General features: G+C 51.5%; 8 protein-coding genes across 8 annotated transcripts; 2 read left to right on the top strand and 6 right to left on the bottom strand.

Moving 5' to 3' along the window:
* Positions 1 to 864: 864 nt before the first annotated feature.
* M406DRAFT_341840 (family 2 glycosyltransferase) lies at positions 865 to 2933 on the top strand (the record flags this gene model as incomplete). The annotated part of the gene is made up of 4 exons (XM_040921708.1): positions 865 to 933; positions 1189 to 2099; positions 2181 to 2374; positions 2458 to 2933. The coding sequence occupies 4 exons, from the start codon at positions 865 to 867 to the stop codon at positions 2931 to 2933; spliced, it is 1650 nt and encodes a 549-aa protein (XP_040773639.1).
* Positions 2934 to 3428: 495 nt separating this feature from the next.
* M406DRAFT_341839 (general substrate transporter) lies at positions 3429 to 5356 on the bottom strand (the record flags this gene model as incomplete). The annotated part of the gene is made up of 6 exons (XM_040921707.1): positions 3429 to 3448; positions 3562 to 3859; positions 3963 to 4532; positions 4613 to 4894; positions 4990 to 5205; positions 5288 to 5356. 6 exons carry the CDS (start codon positions 5354 to 5356, stop codon positions 3429 to 3431), a joined length of 1455 nt encoding a protein of 484 aa, XP_040773638.1.
* Positions 5357 to 6013: 657 nt separating this feature from the next.
* Positions 6014 to 6774, bottom strand: M406DRAFT_333029 (S-adenosyl-L-methionine-dependent methyltransferase; the record flags this gene model as incomplete). The annotated part of the gene is made up of 2 exons (XM_040920805.1): positions 6014 to 6213; positions 6312 to 6774. The coding sequence occupies 2 exons, from the start codon at positions 6772 to 6774 to the stop codon at positions 6014 to 6016; spliced, it is 663 nt and encodes a 220-aa protein (XP_040773637.1).
* Positions 6775 to 7601: 827 nt separating this feature from the next.
* Positions 7602 to 9176, bottom strand: M406DRAFT_46229 (uncharacterized protein; the record flags this gene model as incomplete). Its single annotated transcript, XM_040924297.1, has 2 exons — positions 7602 to 7908; positions 8248 to 9176. The coding sequence occupies 2 exons, from the start codon at positions 9174 to 9176 to the stop codon at positions 7602 to 7604; spliced, it is 1236 nt and encodes a 411-aa protein (XP_040773636.1).
* A 724-nt stretch (positions 9177 to 9900) lies between these two features.
* M406DRAFT_103236 (glycoside hydrolase family 18 /Carbohydrate-binding module family 1) lies at positions 9901 to 12175 on the bottom strand. The gene is made up of 8 exons (XM_040915055.1): positions 11926 to 12175; positions 11602 to 11835; positions 11460 to 11531; positions 11248 to 11282; positions 11073 to 11166; positions 10859 to 10975; positions 10741 to 10795; positions 9901 to 10628 (listed from the first exon to the last, which is right to left on the bottom strand). The coding sequence occupies exons 1-8, from the start codon at positions 12092 to 12094 to the stop codon at positions 10163 to 10165; spliced, it is 1242 nt and encodes a 413-aa protein (XP_040773635.1). The 5' UTR covers positions 12095 to 12175; the 3' UTR covers positions 9901 to 10162.
* A 2078-nt stretch (positions 12176 to 14253) lies between these two features.
* On the bottom strand, positions 14254 to 15597 carry M406DRAFT_46336 (family 28 glycoside hydrolase; the record flags this gene model as incomplete). Its single annotated transcript, XM_040924301.1, is given in 3 exon segments — positions 14254 to 14802; positions 14843 to 14895; positions 14910 to 15597. The coding sequence occupies 3 exon segments, from the start codon at positions 15595 to 15597 to the stop codon at positions 14254 to 14256; spliced, it is 1290 nt and encodes a 429-aa protein (XP_040773953.1).
* A 1154-nt stretch (positions 15598 to 16751) lies between these two features.
* On the top strand, positions 16752 to 18765 carry M406DRAFT_352864 (general substrate transporter). Its single transcript, XM_040922718.1, has 3 exons — positions 16752 to 18179; positions 18258 to 18414; positions 18479 to 18765. The coding sequence occupies exons 1-3, from the start codon at positions 16932 to 16934 to the stop codon at positions 18628 to 18630; spliced, it is 1557 nt and encodes a 518-aa protein (XP_040773634.1). The 5' UTR covers positions 16752 to 16931; the 3' UTR covers positions 18631 to 18765.
* A 92-nt stretch (positions 18766 to 18857) lies between these two features.
* Positions 18858 to 20676, bottom strand: M406DRAFT_63504 (uncharacterized protein; the record flags this gene model as incomplete). The annotated part of the gene is made up of 3 exons (XM_040924839.1): positions 18858 to 20179; positions 20271 to 20351; positions 20652 to 20676. The coding sequence occupies 3 exons, from the start codon at positions 20674 to 20676 to the stop codon at positions 18858 to 18860; spliced, it is 1428 nt and encodes a 475-aa protein (XP_040773633.1).
* Between the last annotated feature and the right edge of the window lie 131 nt (positions 20677 to 20807).

Here is a 20807-nt window from a genome sequence, read left to right as displayed (position 1 = left end):
GTGTAGGGTTTATTCTCCTCTGAGAAGATGGAAGTTACGGTCAACCTTTCCGCATTTCAGGAACAGGTAGAGAATGAGATATTCTCTAACATGATCATTCTAATTACTCAAGAATTATGTTGTAAATGGACAGTACTAAGCTTTTGCAGCGCATGAATAGTCACCATGGAGGAGGCACTGTGAACTATGTGGTGGGACCTGAGAGGGACTTGATGTTCATTTTGTTAAACTTTCAGGTTCGATGATCAGATTGCAAATAACTTATTAGATCCTACTTGGCTTTCAGCCTGTCCTTCTGCACTTTTTGAATTTAGAGGTATTTTTCATGGTGCCTAATACTATTTATGGCCATTCATGCATGTGGTGATGAATCTGCATTCATTTTCTGCATGTCACCTCATTCACTGTTTATCACTTTGGAAACTCAGCAAGTCTGTTCACAGTCTTGTTATTGAAGCATCTTGAATTATAGGTTGTTACAAGTGACGAGTTTTAACAAGCTTCATCGATTTACAACACCAAGCATCTGTCAAATCATAACAGACTTTCGATTTCATTACTTTTCCTGCTTTTTTTCTTCTTTTTGGTTCGCTTTCTCTCTACTGCATATCATTTGATTACCAAGGCTTTTTCCCTCTTGAGTTATCCTACTATTGAAGAGATGGGTTCGCCAACTGTCTCAAAGCCTGCTGGTCAAACTACAGACCCATTTGAGGCCTCTGATTTTGAGGGCTCACTTGGTTCCCCACCCAGTCTCCCATCAAACACCTCAGTTGTAAGGTTCTCGTGTTTCTGTGCCAGCACGCTTATCACTAACAGATCCCCCAGGCCTCTGATGACCCAGTGGTGACTGGTGCTCTCCCTATGCAGTTGGCCTTTTCTGGCCCTCATGAAGACTCTTCGATGCCAGCGAGTGCAAGCGATCTCGAAATTGTTAGTTTGACCTCTTCTTCAAAGCTGAAGTGTTCTACTGACTACTCCAAGACCCCAGCACTGCCTGCACCTACTATACAGCCACAGACAAGTCATGAGGGCGAAGTCCAAAACGAGAAGCCAATCAATGCCCAAGATACCGATCCAGAATCCGATCCAGGCAGAGGCGTTGTTACCACTGAGGATAAACAGGAGGCAGACAACTCACAACCAACCAACTTCCCACAGCACGAACCCAAGGGCGATACCTACAAGTCTCGAAACCCCTTCAAGCTGGTGAATAACTGGATCCGCAAGACGTACTGTCCTATCCAGGAGCCTCCTCTCGTCCTGCCGAGTTGCCCTACCGATGACGAGAAGCTGTCTTATCTGCATACCAATCGCATTCCCTTGTATATCTTTGGCATCTTCTCCTTCCTCTCTCTGGGGGCGGGCATGTGGCTTTTCTCCCTCTGCGCCGCTCCTTTCTACTGGTACGGCGTATTTGTTGCCTTTCTCAACATCTACCTCCTCATCAGCTACTGGGTCGGCATCGTCGGCAAGGACTGGGACTACAAGGCGCACCAGCAACGCACCAAACAGTACCCCATAACCGAAGAGACTGCACCAAGCATTGACATCTTCCTACCTGTCTGCGCCGAAGAGCTCGAGATTCTCGACAACACCTGGCGCCACGTCATGCAGCTCGACTGGCCTGCGAGCAAGATCAAAGTGCACGTCCTTGACGACGGCGCAAAAGACACAGTACGCAATTTGGCAGAGCAGTACGGCTTCAACTACATCGTCCGAGACGACCGACCCCGCTTGAAGAAAGCAGGCAATCTTCGATGGGCATTTACTAGAACCGATGGAGATTTCTTCGTCATCTTTGATGCGGACTTCTGCCCTCGGCCAGACTTGCTTCGCGAGCTGATTGTCGAGCACCTCGACGACGATAAGACTGCCATCGTGCAGAGTCCCCAGTTCTTCCGCGTCACGGACGAGCAGACGTGGGTTGAGCAGGGTGCCGGAGCCACGCAGGAACTCTTCTACCGCGTGGTGCAGGTCAACCGAAACCGCTGGGGCGCCAGTATCTGCGTCGGCAGCAATGCCATGTACCGACGAGCCGCGCTGGAGGAAGTGGGCGGTACGGCCGAGATTGGGTTTTCTGAGGATGTGCACACTGGGTAAGTCAATGAAATTACGAAAGAGAAACGTTTTACCTATGACGACTCTGTTTCTGACAGTGTTCTCCTTGAATTGTTTAGCTTCGGTGCCGTCGATAGGGGCTGGAAAGTCCGCTACATCCCTCTCTGCCTTGCTACTGGTGTCTGCCCGCCTACACCGAGATCCTTCTTCTCGCAGCAGATGAGATGGGCTCGTGGCAGCACCACTCTCCTCACCAACGGACACTTCTGGGTGTCCAACTTGACTTTGGTGCAGAAACTCTGCTACTTATGCGGTATGTAGCCCCTTAAAATGTTGGCGCCTTTTCAGCGAACAACGTACTTATTAACCAATGTGATGTAATCAACTGTGCACCAGGCTTCCTTTACTACTCGGCTGTGTCTCTCGGCATCTTCATCTCACCGATCCCAGGCATTCTGCTCCTGTGGTTCCGTCCCGAGTGGTTCAAGTACTACAACCTCGCTTTCGCGATCCCCTCGATCCTCTACGGCCTGCTCGTCTTCCGCTTCTGGGCCAAGGCCTCCTACGGCATGAACGTGCAGCACGTCATGTTGATCCAGTCGTATGCCTACCTGACCGCCATCAAGGACCGGCTCTTCGGGATCGAGCTCCTGTGGGCTGCATCTGGCGACACGAAGGCCCACAAGAGCAACAAGTACCGCAACATGCGGATTCTGTGCTGGATCTGGACGATCCTCATCCTGGGCGGCATGTTCAGTGCCGTCACCTACAGACTTTTGCATGGATTTCCGTGGTACAACCCACTTCCGCTCATTGTGCTCAACCTTTACAACTTCTATGTCTCGCATCGGTTTCTGTTTTGCAACTGGTAAGGTGTACATGGCCAATAAGATGTGTCTTCAACAAAAGCATCACCCCGGGGGTTACTTTGTGTCACCATCTCGAGCTTTCGTGTGTTTACTTGTAACTAAACAGGAGTATCTGGAGGAATTACAGAGACATGTGCGCGCTATCATGCCGCTGGAACTCAGGCTGGGAGACCTTGGCACGAAGACCCTCATGACTTTGACGGAACATAAAAGCCGTGACACGGTACGAGATTTGGTTCTCGCAGACAAAGGAAATACAGAAGTCGTCTTTAACGCGATAGGGCCAGATTTGAGACTTCTATGATAAAAGTAAGCATTTCTCAAAAAGTCAAGCAGAGTAATTCACAACAGCCTTGGAGTGCTAATTTTCTCACAAAGACCTTACTATGGCATGAGTGAAGTTTAGATCTGAGTAATTTATAGAAGAATAGGGTCTTCAGCACGAAATACAGTGATTCATGTCATCTTGTTGGATCTCGTTCCCTTTTAACAACAATCTCATCTCAACCACATCCCCACTATTCGACATTTTCAACCCCATGATCAGTCTCTTTTACCGGCATAGATACGCGTGTCTCCCTCCTATGCCACGGGTTATCCTCGCCCCACCCATGCTTAGCCACCTTCCTACTAGTCTTGACGGCATGCTTCTCCAGGAACAACCAGTCGATCTCCTCCAGCGTGAGATTGCTAGTCTCCGGGTAGCAAAAGTACACGAGGGGCACGAACGTGAAGTTGAGGCACATGAAGATGAGGTAGCCCTTCCACTTCAGGTTGGTCAGGAGTGTCGGGGTGACCATGACGACGAAGAAGTTCCAAAGCCAGTTGCTGGAGATGCCGACAGCGGTGCCCTTGGCGCGCACGTGGAGAGGAAGAATCTCGGGCACGTATACCCAGGGGATGCAGTTTGCGGTTCCGCCGAAGATGAGCTGGTCGAATGATGGTGGTCAGTGATTTTGCTGTCCCAAAGAGTAGTTCGAAGTTATGGGTGCGTAAGTTTGTAATAGCCAAGGGTAGTGATTTATAACTGACCATGTAGAGGAAGAAGAAAGCAACGCTGGCCGAAGACGTGTTCTTGGCTATCTGCCCTCCCTGGTCCTGGAAGCTGAGCAGGATAGCAATCATCATCATGCAAACACCCAAGCCAAATGAGCCCCACATCATTGGTTTTCGTCGACCATATCGATCCAGAAAAAAGGTCGGGAACAGAGACCCTATGAAGAACATGGCATTGATCACGCCGCCCAGGAGGAGAGACAGGTTTCTCGAGAGGCCGACGTTGTACTGCAATACTGAGGTGATGTAGTAGACGACCAGGTTGATGCCGCCCATCTGGTTCATAAATTGCATGCCGTAGGCGAGCAGGACCCTTCGTCCAGTCTGCACCTCGTCGCGCTTGAAGAGCTGCGACCATCGATACTCGCCTTGACCCTTTTCCATGTTAAGAACCTCCAAAATCTCTTGTCGTTCTTTGACGATCTTGGGGTCGTCGGGGGGCTTCTCGTACACCTTGCAAAGGACGGCCAGGGCCTCGTCGTGTCTTCCCATGGCATAAAGATAGCGTGGGGATTCAGGTAGGCCAAATACCAGAATGATGACGACCTGATTGATCTTATTGTCAGCCGAATAGTACGGAAAAAATGATATTGAATACAAGTCTGGAGGAATAAAAGGGCTCGTACAAATGCAAATATCATCTGACATGCGATCGGTAGCCTCCAGGCGACAGAGGCGGGGCTCAACACAAAGCTCATGCCGTAGTCGAACCAATACGCAATTTCGATCCCGACACCCACAAACAACGGCTCAGAAGAGACCAGGCGGCCTCTTTTAGATGCCTCGCACAGCTCGGACTGGTACATTGGCACCGTACTGGTCTCGATCCCGGTGCCGATGCCAGTGATGTATCGCGCTATCATCATATGTGGGATGGTAAACGCTGAGGCTTGAAGGGCAGCTCCGACCTGTTGAAAAAAATAGCAAGGGTAAAGTCAGCCGAACCATCCAGTTTCTCTGCCTCCTCATCTTGTTTGTATGTGCAGTGCAGTTGTATACTGACTATAATGAAGGACATTGCTATCCACATGGCAAGCCGTCTCCCAGTCTTCTCGCAGATGATGAAGGCCAGGATGCAGCCCGAGAAGGCGCCCAGGTTGTAGATGGAGACGATGATGCCTTCGAGGGCGCTGCCTGGGTACCCAAAGGTCTCGAGCCAGTCCTCATTCCCAACAATGCCAGAGAATACACCTTGATCGTAGCCGAAAAGTACGAATGCCTGTTGATGGTGGTCAACAACACTGGGTTGGCTCACGTAACCTAGGACAGACAAACACAGCTCAATTAAAGAACACACATACCATTTGACAGGCGACTGTGATGGCGACTCGCAGCTTGAAGCCGCTGCCGAACCAATTGGTCTGAATCATGATCACACGTTTGACACGGCCAACATGAAGAGACAAGAAAGGAAACCAGATCTCATCATTCGAGAAGGATATGGCAAGCTTTGGTGAAGTGCAAAGATCAAACAACAGGCCATTGCCCAGTAATTATAAAGCAAAGAGGGTAAATATCATGCACTGTCTTCACGCGCGTAAGCCTCCTACATGTTAACCGACCACTCTCCATTCCGCCGGACACAACGTCATTATCACCAGAGCGGCTTTCTGGATCAGGACAAGCCGACCGGTGATAGCAACGGTTTGTTTTTGGCTGACGGGAATTATTCAAGCCTCTACGAAGCTGGCCTGTAATCCGACTGGAGCGCATCTTACCTGCGTTTACTCCTAATAATGTAGGAGGCAAATGTGCCCGTCGATCTTCTCGGTAGTGGACCCAACACGCCCAGAAAATCCAGTGGGATGAACCCGGATGTGACCCTAAATTCTACAGTTCCAGGCTTCTTCCCCAGATTCTTGGTGGGGGAATCTGGGTCCCTGGGGATCAAAATCTCCACAGACCAGAGTCAAAAAGCGGGCGGAGAGGGGAGGGGAGGAGGAGGAGACGCTTCCTATTGTTATTACCCAAATTTTGTGGAGAAATCAGAGGATGACTGCACAAGTACGGTAGCTGTAGAATACTTTCTAAATCCGAACGATCAGCTGCAGACCGCCGGAGAAAGGAAGATTCATGGTCCTGAACCCATTCTCCGGGTTGCTGACGTACTCCAGCAGGTCACGATAACCAGCCTTTGCAGCCTCTACATTGTCCGCAATAATCATCGCCCCCTTCTTCAGTCGAGGCTGTACCAACTTCAACGTCGGCAGAGCCAAAGGTGTCCAGACTGCTCTCTTTTGTATCAGCACACCGTGATCACGATACGAACCCAAACCACGAGGGAAAGAAAAAGAGAAAAAACAAACAAAGGAACACAGTACATACTATCCAGAAGCAGGAAATCCACCTCATCAGGCAAGTCGCTCTTCAAAGTCTCGAGAAGATCCCCTTCCCGCAGCTCAACAAACGGCTCCACCTCAGCCCCCGCCCGCGCCCAGTGCGCCCGCGCCTGACGCGCCTTGCTGGCCTCGTGCTCCGTGGCCACGACCCGTCCCTTGCTCGCGTCCCCGCCCACGTTCTGTCCCACCGCCAGCGCGAGGTAGATGGTGCTCAGCCCAAAGCTCGTGCCGGCCTCGACGACGTGGCGCGCGCCGGTGCTGCGGAGGAGCAGGTAGACGGCGGCGCACTTGTCCGGGTCGAGCGCGACGAACTTGTCGACGGCGAGGGATGCGGGCCCGCTGGTGCTCACGTAGGCTTCCTCGGCCAGGGCTTGGGCGTGTAGGTCCTGCAGGGTGCGGAGAAGCTCCGGGCTGGCCTGGATGGATTGGATAGATGGGTACGACGCCATGTTTCTTGCTTTTCCTGCGTCGTCAAGAACGTATAAGGGGGTAGGTAAGTATTACTGATGTCTGGACGCATGAATGTCTTGTTGATCTTGGATTTCTATTCTTTTATTTAATCATGCAATGAACAAAAGAACGAGATGTGGGTCGTGTTGTGAACATGGCCGAGATCGGTCTGGTCGTTGTCTTGTATTTGACTCACAAAAAAGCGCCCTTCGATTATACCTGCAGAATCGTTCCGGATGCAGTGGTTCCCCGTATTGAGCGGACGGCGCCGCAAGTACAACTATGTGGTAGCATTTTTCCCTGTCATACGTATGCACATGTACTGTGGTTAGGAAAATATTACGTATCTATACACCACATCATAGGTCTGATGTGTTATATAATCGGCTCAACCGGAGACATAAGATGATCTTCGCTCTCGCAATTGTTGTCATAATTAAGTACTTACACCGAAATTGTGTACCGTGTGACCAAAGCAATCGGTCACTTCTCCGTATAAGTCGCCCACGAGAAAGAGTAAGGCGAGAAGGGCTGAATGATGGGGTGTAAAGAGTGATTAATAAGTAGCAGTTATGGCTCCATTCCAACAAACTAAAGTCGCTGTCCTCGAGAGACAACAGGCACATTTCCTCCTTGCAAAGTGTATGGTCCATACAAACCTTACTTGGAAGTTCTAAAAAAAAAAAAAAAAAGACGTGAAAAGGAAGAATTGTGAATACTCGCTTTTTTTCTTTTTTCTTTAACACTGCTTTGACCATAGCACCTGCTTGTACAATAACCAGACTGAAGTCTCAGAGTAATAGAAGTAATTTCTTTTTCCCACACCTTATGTATCAGCTGGGGCAAGCACCACCACTGGTGTTTGCCCTTCGAACTTAACCAACTCTCCAGCAATCAAGACCTTCATCTTGTATTCGAGGATGTGATCATGTTTAATACACCAAGTCGTAAAACTTGGATATATCGCACTCTGCCCACTTTCTGAGACTCGTTTTCCCAATGCCGTGGCGTACCTGGAATGAATGCGCAAGTCGAAGAGTGACCCAACATCGACCGGGTCACTTGCCTTTGGATCCCACTCGATCTTCATGAGAAGTACCGCATGCAAGTCGTTTGCCGTCTTCGAGTCTGTGCTGACGGTTGAAGGGCCTGCTTCCTCCTGGGATGACCTTGAAGGATGTCTGGTGGTATTATATGAAGGGGGATCGGATTTCTCGGTTGGCACAGAGAGAGACTCGTTTTCACAGTAAGCCGGCAGGTTAGTCTCATCGTTGGTGGAATCCTTCGATCTCGCTGAGACCGGACTTGCCATAGGTGGGCATACGCGAGGGAGGATTATACGATGTTTCACGTCGTCATTGGCCTCGTCTGTTGAGATTGTACTGGTCAACAAAAATTCTGACATGCCATCCTTCGAAGAGATAGCAAGTAAATAACAAGACAATTACCAGAGAGGGCACAGCAGGAGATACTCACATGGATGCCAGGTGCCTGGGGCGACGACTTGGGTGCGTGCCTTCAGAACGAGCTCGAATTCGGTAACAACAGCCGTCTGAGGCACACCATGAATCACCTCGCTGGTATTGCGACGATCCGGCCGAATCTTGAACTTGAGGGAGACCTGTGCACCCAGCTGTATACCTCCTAGACAGGTCATTTCGGCCACCAGTCCCAAGTACGGGACCTTGGACGAGTGGAAGAATTTCTGGGTTTTTTGTTTGAAACTGAGGTCCACATCCTCCATACCGGGGACGAGCCGCTGTGAGACGACTCGACCAGGCAGTGAACGTTTTGTCAGTGCAGGCAGGTCTCGTCCCTGAGGAAGAGATAGGGCTCGGATTGGGATGAGAAAAGTAGCCGTGTATGATGCGCCGTGGCTGCCTTGTTGTACGAGTGAAGCTTCGAGAGAATACTCGACGTAGGTCTCATATTTTGTACTGAGTTGACGTCCTCTGTCGTAGAAAGTACTCGGCAGTGGTGTCGAAGTAACGGTGTACTTGTTGAGAGATAGAAAGCTGCTGTCGGCATCGCGGTGCCCACCCAGGAGGACCTCGGGGGATGCATGCAATGGGATCTGGATGGCGAACTCCCACGACTCCCCAGGTCCTTCCTGAGGAACATGAACGGGTCCGTGGTAAAGGTGCTGCCGAGTCTCATTGCCAAAAAAGTTGAAGCGGCCGCGATAATAAGTTGTGTGGCTTGACTGTCCGTTGTATCTTGTCTTGCCCAGTTTGACCTTGGCTCGACCTCGGAGTTTTACCTCGACTGTCGACATCGGAGAGACCATGTGCGATCGCCTTGAGACACGACCTGTGATGAAGTCGCCTGGTCGAAACAGGCGCCCATTGTCATCGATCTGGATGTCCAGGTCTGCGCCCGTCTTGCGATATGCGGGTGGCATTTTGGTTGAAATGCGAGGTGTGTGTGTGGTAGCAATGGAGTTTTCTGTCAGCTTGTCGTGGAAAAGGTAAAATATCGTGTCAACACAGCAGCGGAATAATACTTTTAAGTAGAGAAATGCCGAATGATGATTGTGGCGCAGGCGCTTTCCCAGTCAGCATAATAAAGTAAGCATCTCTCTTTCTCTCTCTCTTCTCTCTCTCTCTTTCTCTCACAGAAGAAAGCACGTTCTTATCTGCTGTCGGGGGCTCAATTCGCGGCTGTGCAGGATCGACCACAAGATGATATAGTGCATACACTAAAAAGTCGCCAATAAGTTTATTACCATGCATAACTGGTTGGGTGGGCCGTGCTAGTACCACTTCCACATAGTAAGCCGGACAAAATAAGGATGCCTAGCAGTGAGCCTGCCGATCTTGACACAAATGAGCCCTGCGGCAAAGGATCGAAGGAGGCGAGGCTGACTTTTGTGGGGTGGTAGCTCATTTAGGCATCAAATAAAGAAGCGGCTCTACCAACCCATAATTATGCTCGCTCCCGATCATCTTGGTTCCCTGCGCACCTACCAAATCGAGGAGTTTTATTAGGGCTCATGATAATCAACATGTATCGTTACAATATCAAAGACAGGCACAGCCTTTGCTGTGGCTTTGGAAAGATCACATCTCTATTGAATCCGACGTTGTGTTTATCAATATTGGCAGCAAAGCCATGATAATATCATACAAGCGAAGAAGAAAAATTGCATACTTGTAAAAATCAAAATTGATATAACATTCCTTCGCAGGGAATGGGTATCTACTTCTGAGCCCTGTAGTACATAGCTCGTAATAACGAATGACGTGAAATGTTGTAGTAAATATATACATGGTAGAAAGATAAATCGAAGATGAAATGGAAAAGATATACAGATGAACATCAAATAATAATAATAAAAAGGAGGGGGAGAGAAACCCCCTTCAGAGCCGACAAGACCAGCTTGATACCTTACTCACACTGACACCACCACACGCTGGTGCACACACAAGAGTAAGGGCTTTCACAGTAAGTCGAACCAGTGTAACCCTCTCCACCACACTGCGCCCACTCCGCCAGCGGGGTGCCAGTCCCCGAGGCGGCAGTAGTCGTTGTCGTCGTCACTCCCGTCACAGGCACGCTGGTGGTGGTTGAGGTAGTCAGTGTCGTCAGCGGCGCAGTGGTGGCGATCGACACGCTGCTGGGCCCGTTCGCGCACGGGCTGCCGTACTCGAGGATGGCGTGCGCCTCCTGGGCGTATGTGCACCCGTCGTTCACGTTGGAGTCCGAGAAGCCGGCCGACCACATCATGATGCCGCCGAAGCGGGTTGCGTCCTCATACTCGTCGATGAGCTCGGCGAGCTGGTCGGGCGTGATATAGTACGTCTCGCCGGCGGTGCCTCCGTTGGCGGCGAGAGGGGCAGCTGGGACGCCGATGCTGCGCACATTAAAAGTTAGTATACCATTAATCTTGTATTGGAGGCCACTACTGCAGGTACGCAGATCGTATTGGTGGCTTGTGTTCGTGTCTGAACAGAAGGGTCGCTCACAAGATTTCAGCGTCAGCAGAGGGTGTTGTGGCCGTGTAGCTAACCCAGTCGTCGTCTAGCAAAACAAGTAAGTGATCAGCCCAAACGAAATGAACATAGGTACATTCAAGTTTCTTACAGTTGAAGGGTGCGTTTCCATTGAATGGTAGTGCGCAAGGGTCGGCGCTATAGTTATTGTTATTGTACCACTGCACCCAGAGGTAGTCGAAGGTGGCGTTGCCGATGATGACTCCCACTAGTCGTAGTATAAGAGTGTCAGGAGTACAGTCCCTTCCTATCGATACTGACAAAAAGAACATGAGGAGGTGCAAGTAAGCATGGGAACGACTAACTGTTCGGTTCCGGAATTGGACATTGTGGCGCTCCGGTGATATAATAGGTATTGTCGGGATCGGTTTCAAAGTTGGCCCGGAGCGTCGAGATCATCTGCGAGGTTTTGTCAGCAAACCATGTCCAACATGTATCATAGTATGGAGAGGCTAGCTTCGGAAGTGGCAAGGTACTTACAGCAGGGTAGTATTGCGAATACCCATCGTTAAGTTCTGAGTCAAAATATCTATCAGTATGAAACCGGAGAAACGACAGTGGCGTTGAATGTTTTGAGACACGTGCCACGAGCACAACATTGGTGCGCCTCAAAATGCTACATCGCTAGATTTGACAACTTTTGTAGCCAGGGGCTAAGAACATAAAGCAAAATGTAACTAAATATTACTCACCAATATCAAAGTCGAACCCATTGACGAAGACATCACCGAACGGCCGCTCGACTGTGGTGTTTCCAGAGTTTCCTGTAAATTCAATCTCTCGGTAAGCAAGGGTCCGGCACTCAATCAAACAGTTACACATGTTAAAACATACCATACGAGTCCCAGAGATACTGCCCAATCACTTCCGCTTGGGCATCGTTCTCAAGCGAGTATGAGCCGGAGGCACCTCCAATGGACAAGATGATCGTGACACCAGCATCCTGGCACGTGGAGATTGCCGCTGCGAGAGCATCGCAGTCCTGGCCCTCGCCGTTGGACGAGGAGATGAAACAGCTCTGTCCAATCGTGCCTGAAGGGATATCACCAGTGGAGATCCCAAACTCATCTAAGCACCTCTTTCGTCAGCCGCGTCTTTTTTTAATGTTTTTTTCTTTCTTTTTCTCTCCAACGAGTAGTCAAGATTCTGCGGACTTACACAGGAAGGCCAGCACCAGAATGTCTATGCCGGATGTGGAAGTGCAATACGTCGAGAGATCATTGTTCTCGATAGTACCACCGCCATTCTGACCCCAATATACGACGTTCTGTCCTACAGCAGAGACGACGCCGGCCAAGGAAACAAGACTTGCAAGTGTAGTAAACATGATGACACACGACCAGCGAGCAGTATGTACAGCACAACAATAAATGCACAGTGGAATGAAAGCAACAGTATGAGGAGCCACAGACTAGTCCTTTGGCTCGGGATCAGAACGCATCTAGGAGAGGAGATATCATCTACTATATACTCGGAAGAAATTCTCAGCACTCCCTTTCTCTAAAAGAGAACGGGGAACATATGTCATGGTCAAGTCAGGCTGCACAGAGGAGATTTAGTGGGCAAATTCACGACTCGACTACTCGCTTTGGATGGTTGTATCCCTTGCATTGCGTGGCCTCAAGACATCAAAAAAAGAGCCTCTTGACTTTCCCGGTATCCGGCTGACTCTGTCTCCAGATAAGCCATGAACCACCCGGCGCGCCACGCTGGTGTGCGGCAATAGCATCTGGTTCGCGAATCACGATCTGAGACATGGGTCACATTTTGATCTGTCGCACCGGCGGCATGGATCTTGATGTGTCCAGTGTGCACACCACGAGTGCGGCATCGTGACATCTGTCAAAAGCCGTGAGCCTAAAAAGCACTGATATCTCACCCCTTCGGCCGTCCTCGGGGTCGCGATGGAGGAGGCCGCCTTTAGAACTTCCTCTTTTGGTATATTGGCACGTTTCTAGTCGAAGTCTGTGTATCGATAGCTTGTACATTAGCTGTCCAAGATACAAGACAGTGCGTGGATGAATGGAAAGAAGAGAGAGAGAGCGAGGGGAAAACTGCGGATGTAGCAACCCGTCAGCTGAAAGCAACGCATTCCTAACACTGGGCTATATTGGGGCCATCTTCCGAGATCACGCATGCGCAAAGGTACCAAGGGAGATGCAGTGAATGAATCACTTCCCCTCCTCCAGCTATACCTTGTCTAGTCATAAAATCAAAATACCAGTAAGACCCCTTCGGGCATCCCTTCACTGCCAAAGTGCCTTGGAATGCCACAATAAATGTCAGGGTATCTTTTTTGGTCCGGCCGGAGTGCGAAAGATTTCTCCTCTCCCTCTAGATATCGTAACGTTACAAAACGCCCATTGCAGCAAGCGCACATGATGGTGCCTTATCATAGTCAGAGTTGGGTACGCAAATGGCAGGAGAGGTCACACAGTAGTGGGAATGTGCCATGTGCGTTGGAGGGGAGCAGAATGGGCCAGAATGCAACCCTACTATTTGATACAGCACACACATGCAAGCCGGACTTGAGAGTGATTGGTACCTATGTATTTTGGCACTTTGGTTCCCCAGTCGGCATCGCTAGCGCCAATACAACTTGACTTGATATGCAGGACAACGGCGCCAGCAGCACGGAATATAGGAACCCCGGGTTCCTGCATGGCCAGAATCGTCAGCATCGTTACATATCGTACAGTAGGCCCGTCACATTTTTTGGACTACTGGCTCGAAGTGCAGACACCAAACGGTCCAGACTTGGAAATAATTGGCCCTTCTTAGCACCACCGAGGCATCTGCACTATCCTCAGCAGCTCGTCCAACTTTCTAAATAGACCCAAGCATGGTGTTTCAGGTTGTGGGTGGGGAACAACTAATCTTTTGGTCTTGGCCTTTCCTGGCATGACTTGCACACTTGCGTATCAACAAGTGTCATTCTACATGGGCTCGAAGAGATGTAACTGTCCTTTCCAGGAAGTCGACGAGTTCCTGTACAGCGAAAGATGTAAGCAAAATACCTCGTCCCTAAGCTACTATGTAGTAGGGTGTGTAATTATGTTATCTGTAAGACAATTTTGCCCTGCACAATTCGGGGGTCTGGTGCACAAATTTTGTGTCCTGAGCCTAAGTCGTCTGACCTGCAGGGCTCTGTGTGTGTATGTAAAAAGCGGTAGGATCCGGCATGTGAAGGCCACATGTCCTCTTGCGGGCCGGGACCGATCTTTACGCCACCGCCTTCTTCGGAGCTTTTCTCCTATTCCTCCGTCGGGTCTAATTTCTATAGGCCTTGCGTTCGAATGGGCCTGCCAGCCGCTTCTAGGACGTCTCTGGCGCGGCACATAAGCAACATTTTGCTTCCAAGCCTTTTCCCTTTTTGTTTTAATACGTGGAAATAGCATTTTTCTGTACCATGATACACAATAGTGCTTCCTATTCTCAAAACAGGCCACCATGTTGCTAATATCAAGCCCTTTGCTCGGTGCCATTTCACTGGTTTCCAGACAACTGCTGCGGCCAGCTCCCTGGACAAGTCCCCGTGCAATCCAGACCCGAAGTCGCTTGGTTGGCAATATTGGAGCACAACACTTTTTCTTGGCCCCCTCCTGGTGCCGTGATATTGATTCCACTGAAACTAAGATCCTGACACGGCGCGGCAGAGCTGCAGTGCAGAGCGGCAGCGACATCGTACTGGCTCGTGCCCGTGATGTTCTCCCAAGTGATGTCGGTGATGGGTAGCCGCGAGCTGTCGCAGTTTGTGTAGCTGTAGATGCAGCTGGTGACGTAGATGGGCTGGTTGACGTCCTGAATCTCATAGTTGCGGAAGGTGACGTTGTTGACGTGGCCGCTCTGGGCCGGGTACGTCTTGATCCAGGCGGCGTTGGAGCTGTGGATGCAGCGGATGTCCTCGAAGAGAACGTTGTCTACGAAGTCGACGGCGTTGTTCCCCACAGAGCCGATGGTCGTGCAGCCGCTCTCATAGCAGGTGACGTTTTTTACAGAGATGTTGGTGCTGTTTCCCTTGACGGCGATGCAATCCTGAGCCCAGGCTTGAATCAGTATCCTTCTGGTTCTTTACTGTCTTCTTTTCCTTGCTTGATTTTGCCCTATGCATTATAATGATTTGTTTCTCTGTGTTGAGCAACTTACATCACCAGATGTCACTGTCCAATTCGCAAGCGTCACATCTGCAGAGTTCCAGCTATCAAAACCATCCGTATTGACCGCCGACCACTGAGAATCCGATGTCGTGGACATATCGAGATTCGTCATAGTCACGTTCTGGCTGTGCGCGACAAAGGTGTGCCAGAATTGTGCCTGGCGCCAGGTGATGCCATCCACAAGGATATTCGTACCCTCCCAGATGGTCAAAGAGATGGGCCTGCCCTTCATGTTGCTCCCGTCGCGGTTGGCGTCGATCCAGGCCTGGCCGTTGCCGTTAAAGAGCGCCTTCCCGAAGCCTCTCATAGTGACGTTGGTACCGCCGAGCCTCCAGGCCGTGGTGACCCCATCGTAGACGACAGGCAGGGAGTTTGCGATCCAGTACTGCAGGTTGTCGGCACTCCACAAGAACGTGCCGTAGATGGAGATGTCACAGTTCTCGAGGGTGGTCGTGTCCATGACCTGGCGGATATTATACGTTCCTTCGAGAAAGTTGATGAAAGCGTCCTTGCCGCACTGCTGGAAGGCCTGCAAGATCTGGGGCGTGTCATCGCTGGTGTTTCCTGTGTTGAGCGGCGTGACGGTGCATGTTGATCCGTTCTTGACGACAGCCCCGCAGACGACAGCTGCCAGGCCGAACTGAAAGGTGAATCTCAGCGACAGCAGCGTCATACTTACTGATGGCGAATATCTTGGACTAGGCTCGGGAAGAACTCAATACACGAACTTTAAGGCTGAACATGATGCGAGGGCAAGTCGGTTGAAGACTATAAGCCGTGCTGGGGAGGAGCCTCGCGACTTGATATTTTAGTCACCATCGGTACTCCATAGAATTCAGGCTATTTCAGCAATAAGTGTATGTGAATAAGAGCGGTTTGATTAATTCAATATGAAAACGCTCATTCTTTTGTGAGCCAAGCCCATAGGAAACCAATGGAGGGCTCTCATTGCCTTCAAGCTGACTTCAGCCAGAATAGCGGAACCAATGCTCTCTCTCTCTCTCTCTCTCTCTCTCTCTCTCTCTCACACACACACACACACATACTCACCCAAAAGAAACCGATTAGAGCCATTGTGTTCTTTGTCTCATCTCATCTAATCAAGGCTGATTGTGGCACTCATAGCCGTGGACAGCCATGATCAGCACGACGTCATGCTTGAACCGCGGCTGTACAACACAGCTGTGCGACTGTACATCATGACTCCCATATTCGCAAGAACATGCCTAACTTGGGCTTTTCTAGAACCCCAAAGTCTCATCTGGAGTAGGAGAGGCTGACTTGAAAAGACGTTGAGGCGACAAGGCTGGCTCGGCAAGAGTTGCAACCTGCCCTTGTCGCTAAAGGTTTTTGAAGCAACGTCTGATGAGACAGTGACATGAAGGGGCAAAGACAAAATAGAAGGAAGAGAGAGAAAAACGTAATACAAGACAGAACAGAATACCACAATCCCTTGACACGTTAACGAGACCACCACGGATAAGGAGGGGGGTGGTAATGTCGTTGGCTCAAGTAAAGACATCAACATCAAACACCACCCTCAAGAGTTGATTTGGGGGGTGGCTTGGGAATTTATTTGGTTCCAATTGACCTGCTGTTCGCCCCACATGATCAGTGCTGTAGGGCCCCTGTCTCCCCTAGTACCACCCCCGCTCTGGGGAAAGGTCCACCTGAGCAAGTCTAAGTCAGCCCCAGCAAAACCCCTATCGGATAGTGGCAGTTTAGGCGGTCTAGCGCTTGGACATGGGGCTTCGTGGCAACTGACGACAACATCGTTGATTGCTGAAGTCACATCCTCCTCACTCACATCACTTCCTCCGTTCTTCTCATCAAACCCTCTCTCAACGACTCGACTCAGTACTGGACGCCACATTCGATACGCCACGACATCACACCATCACAAACCTCTTCGTCCCTCCCTCGCTTCCTCCCTCCGTTCGGGATCTCACCATCATTACCTCGAGCTGCTGTCGTTGCAGGCCCAGCGCAACAGCTCACCCTTGATCGATGGCAGTCTTCAGTCCCCTCAAACAGTCTAAACCCATCAGACCTCCCAAGAACATCGACCCAAGCCACACACGCCCACCAAACCTGCGCTATGTCTACTCTCTCACTGCCTTTGTGTCTCTGGGCGGGTTCCTCTTTGGCTGGAACCAGGGCGCCATGGGCATGATCATTGCTGACAAGCGCTGGATCGCACTCATGCAGCCCTCCTCCGACTGGGCTGTGGGCTTCGTAATCAGCGTATACAACATCTCATGTGCTCTGGGCGCGCTCTTCGTCGGGAATCTGGCTGATGTCTACGGGCGAGAGAGGACTTTATCTGTGGCCAGTGTCATCACCATCCTGGGAGCCCTGGTGCAGGCCGCATCGAACACCCTCGAGCAAATGACGCTGGGACGCTTCGTCATCGGCCTGGGCATAGGCGCCTTCGCGGCCGGCGTGCCACTGTACGTCAGCGAAATTAGCCCGGCGAGCCTAAGAGGCCGGATCGTGGGTATCGAGCTGATGATCCTGTGTTTCGCCGAGATGGTCGTCTTCTTTGTCGACTACGCCTGCTTCTTTCTGCCGTCCGACAGCTGGTGGCGCATCCCTCTGTTCATACAGGTGTTTCCTGCGGTGCTGATGGCCGTAGGCTGCTGGCGGAGCAGCTGGGTGCCGCCGAGCCCACGCTGGCTTGTGGCTCAGGGGCGCTACGACTGCGCGCTGGAGGTGCTGACTAGGCTACACGGGACAGAGGCCGCTGAGGTCGAGATGCGTGAGATCCGCGAGACTGTGTCCGAAGAGCAGGCAGACGAAGCGCTGGCCGGCGCCGCCTGGGCCGACATGTTCCGCCCACCTGTACTGCGCGTCACCCTGCTGGGCGCGGGCGTCCAGTTCCTGCAGCAGATCACAGGAACCAACGCCATCTTCTACTACACACCCCAGCTGTTCCGCAACGGTGGCATCACCGACCCTAACATTGCCAACCTGGCCACCAGCGGTGTGGGCGTCGTGCTGTTCCTCTCTGCCTGGATTCCCATCTTCTTCTTCGACCGGCTGGGCAGGAAGACCTGGCTGCAGCTGGGGCTGGTCGGCATGTTCACCGCGCTGCTCGGGATAGCGCTGCTGCAGCGGCATGCCGAGAGCCACCCTGGCGACCCGCGGAACTATGCCATTATCGCGTTTCCATTCTTGTTTTTCACTTCGTTTAATATGTCCTGGAGCTCGGGCTCTTGGACATATGCGGCGGAGATCTTTCCGATCTCGCTGAGGGTGAGTAATAGTAATCGTAGTAGGAGCTGCGTAGCTTTTGTTTGCTTGTGGATTTCTTTTGTTAACTCAGCTTTCTAGGCAAAAGGCAACGCCCTATGCACCGCGTCGCTCTGGATTTCCAACTTTATTGTTGCCCAGGTCACCCCGCCCATCATGACATCCATCTCCTGGGGCTTGTATATCATATTAGCCGCCATCAACGTCCTCGCTTTCTTGTTTGTGCGATACTTCCTTGGTAAGTCAAGGAAACTGAAAGAAAACCCCTGCAGTGTGAAAGTACTGACGATAGTCTGTTGCAGTGGAAACAAGAGGCAAGACGCTGGAGGAGATGGCATACCTGTTCGGCATTGAAGAGAAACATGGCGAATCTCAGGAGGATGACAGGTCCTCTGAGCGGCGAGAGTTGCTACGGGATGATGGCCCAGCTGATGATGGGGACGACGAGCCATAACCATGGCTATAGACAAGGTTCAGAAGTATTTCGCGCCGATACAACATTTATACATGATAGAAGTTCGTCAAATAGCAAAAGAGTCTATTAGGTAGACACAACAACGTAGACAAGAAAATAGACAGCGTCTCCATGCCTAGTCGTCCGGATTCATCCTCGTGCTCCCGCTCATAGTGGTGTAAATCATAACGAACCAACCAAAACCAAGATCAAAACAAGAAAAGCCCCTACAGGAACCACCTGAACTCAGACGAGCTAGGCCCATCTCTCAACCTCATAGTAGGCACATCCCGCGCATCGATCTTGACCCCAGCATTCTTATTCCGCCTCGCATTGTCCCAGATCATGAACAACCCCGTCAGCGCGGTGACCAACGCCCCCAGCGCGCCAAAGACAGCAGTGACAATCAGAGCAGTCTCGTACTTGGGGGCCTCCTTTTCGAGAAAGATATTACTGCTCACCAGGCCCATGAGGTTGGCAAGAGGGACGCCGACGGCGGTGAGGGTGATGCGGCGGCCCTCGTGGGCGACGTTGTTGTTATACCAGGTGGAGAGGATGACGCTCGGGGCCGAGGTGCCCCAGCACATCATGAAGGTGGCGTAGTAGGCGAGGTGGATCTGGGCGGCGAGGTCGTCGATGCAGGCGTAGATGATGAAGCCCGTAAAGGTGAAGACAAAGCCGAGGATGATGAAGGGGAACCGCACGCGGAGCAGGTCGGAGCTGAAGGCCAGGACGAGGAGCATCACGGCGCCTGTCACGTTGGGGGCCACGGTGTACAGGTTTGTCTTGACGGTGGAGTAGTTGAGGGCGGCGACGATCTGCGGGAGGAAGAGAGAGACGGACTGCAGGGGCACGCCCAGGCACACCTCGACGGCCAGGAAGGCGTAGGTGGACGGGTAGCGGAAGATCTTGAGGGCGTCGCGCAGGTTGAAGGCCTCGGCGACGACGGAAGAGGAGTCGGTCTGGATACGGAAGAAGGCAAGCTCCTTCTCCTCTGGGCTGAGGAACTTGGCCTCGGAGGCGGACTTGGGCAGATACCAGAAGGCGAACACGCTGAAGAGCACGGAGGCGGCACCCTCGATGAGGAACAGGTAGCGCCAGGCCTCGAGGGTCGAGTTCTGAATCTGGAAAATGCCAAAGGCCAAGAGGCCGCTGAAGGCGTTGGCGATGTTGCTGGCGGCATAGAAGAGGGCCAGGCGGCGGGCGAGCTCGCCGCGGCGGTAAAAGGTGGTCAGGTAGTAGATGACGGTCGGGAAAAAGGCACCCTCAGCCATGCCCAGGAGGAAGCGGATGGTAAAGACGCCGCCAAAATTCTGGGCAGCCGCCATGAAGAGCGTCATGGACCCGAAGCCCAGCATCATGACGGGCAGGGCCCGCTGCGCGCCGTACTTTTTGGCCAGCATGGCGAAGGGGGGCGCGCAGAGCACGTAGGGCACGAAGAAGATAGACACAATGATGTTGTACTGGTTCGACTTGAAGTGCAGGTCGTCCGTTAAGCCATCCGTCTTTGCATTGCCCAGATTGCCCTTATCGAGAGCGTTGAAGAGGTCTAGATCGGTTCTCCTGAAGTCAGTCATAACTGGTCATCTCTTTTATTGACAATAATACCACTACCATTAGTAGGGGAACGAGCCACGTACACATGCAAGCCAGTACAGGAAGGATCCGAATGTCAAACTTGCGGCAGAGCTTCACCTCTGCCTCGTGGTCGAGGACCCGGGCTGTATCCGCCACCACATGGCCCTCGCCGTTGGTGGAGCTCTCAGCATCGCCGACGTCGATATCCTTGGTGGGGAGTGGTCCAGCTTCCATGACGGCCTCGTCTTTTGTTGTTGAGCGAGTGGTCATGTTTCGCTTCGGAGGAAAGGACTCCGAGGTATTGAGGGCCTACGAGAGGCAGCCTATAATCGTTCTCGAGGCTACCGCACGAAATATGGGAGCCTCAGATGGTGAAGAAGATGAAATGAGAAAGGGCAGGAGGACGGAAATGGGAAAAATAAAAGATGAGAGTGAGGATCAACGGTGAGGATCAAGATGAGTGAGCATGCGGGGGAATATGCAGCACAGTGACTAAGATGATCGGTTTGATTACACTCTACAGGCACCACCGGTCTAGCAGTTATCGAAGCCGATCCGGTGCCTGCATCTTTAAGAATGATATGGGTTCCTACGTCGGT

Source organism: Cryphonectria parasitica (assembly GCF_011745365.1).
Source record: "Cryphonectria parasitica EP155 unplaced genomic scaffold M406scaffold_7, whole genome shotgun sequence".
Taxonomy (NCBI): domain Eukaryota; kingdom Fungi; phylum Ascomycota; class Sordariomycetes; order Diaporthales; family Cryphonectriaceae; genus Cryphonectria; species Cryphonectria parasitica.
The sequence above is the reverse complement of the archived record's forward strand: the minus strand, read 5'-3'. Positions and strand labels throughout refer to the sequence as shown.

What these genes read in the sequence shown, in the direction of transcription:
- M406DRAFT_103236 (XM_040915055.1), bottom strand. Translation starts at nt 12,094, where the DNA reads ATGTTTACTACACTTGCAAGTCTTGTTTCCTTGGCCGGCGTCGTCTCT. An exon ending in ATTCGCAATACTACCCTGCT is followed by an intron (nt 11,167 to 11,247) that starts GTAAGTACCTTG and finishes AAAACCTCGCAG; the next exon opens with ATGATCTCGACGCTCCGGGC. An exon ending in TCCAATTCCGGAACCGAACA is followed by an intron (nt 10,976 to 11,072) that starts GTTAGTCGTTCC and finishes TACTACGACTAG; the next exon opens with TGGGAGTCATCATCGGCAAC.
- M406DRAFT_352864 (XM_040922718.1), top strand. Translation starts at nt 16,932, where the DNA reads ATGGCAGTCTTCAGTCCCCTCAAACAGTCTAAACCCATCAGACCTCCC. An exon ending in TCTTTCCGATCTCGCTGAGG is followed by an intron (nt 18,180 to 18,257) that starts GTGAGTAATAGT and finishes TCAGCTTTCTAG; the next exon opens with GCAAAAGGCAACGCCCTATG. An exon ending in GTTTGTGCGATACTTCCTTG is followed by an intron (nt 18,415 to 18,478) that starts GTAAGTCAAGGA and finishes AGTCTGTTGCAG; the next exon opens with TGGAAACAAGAGGCAAGACG.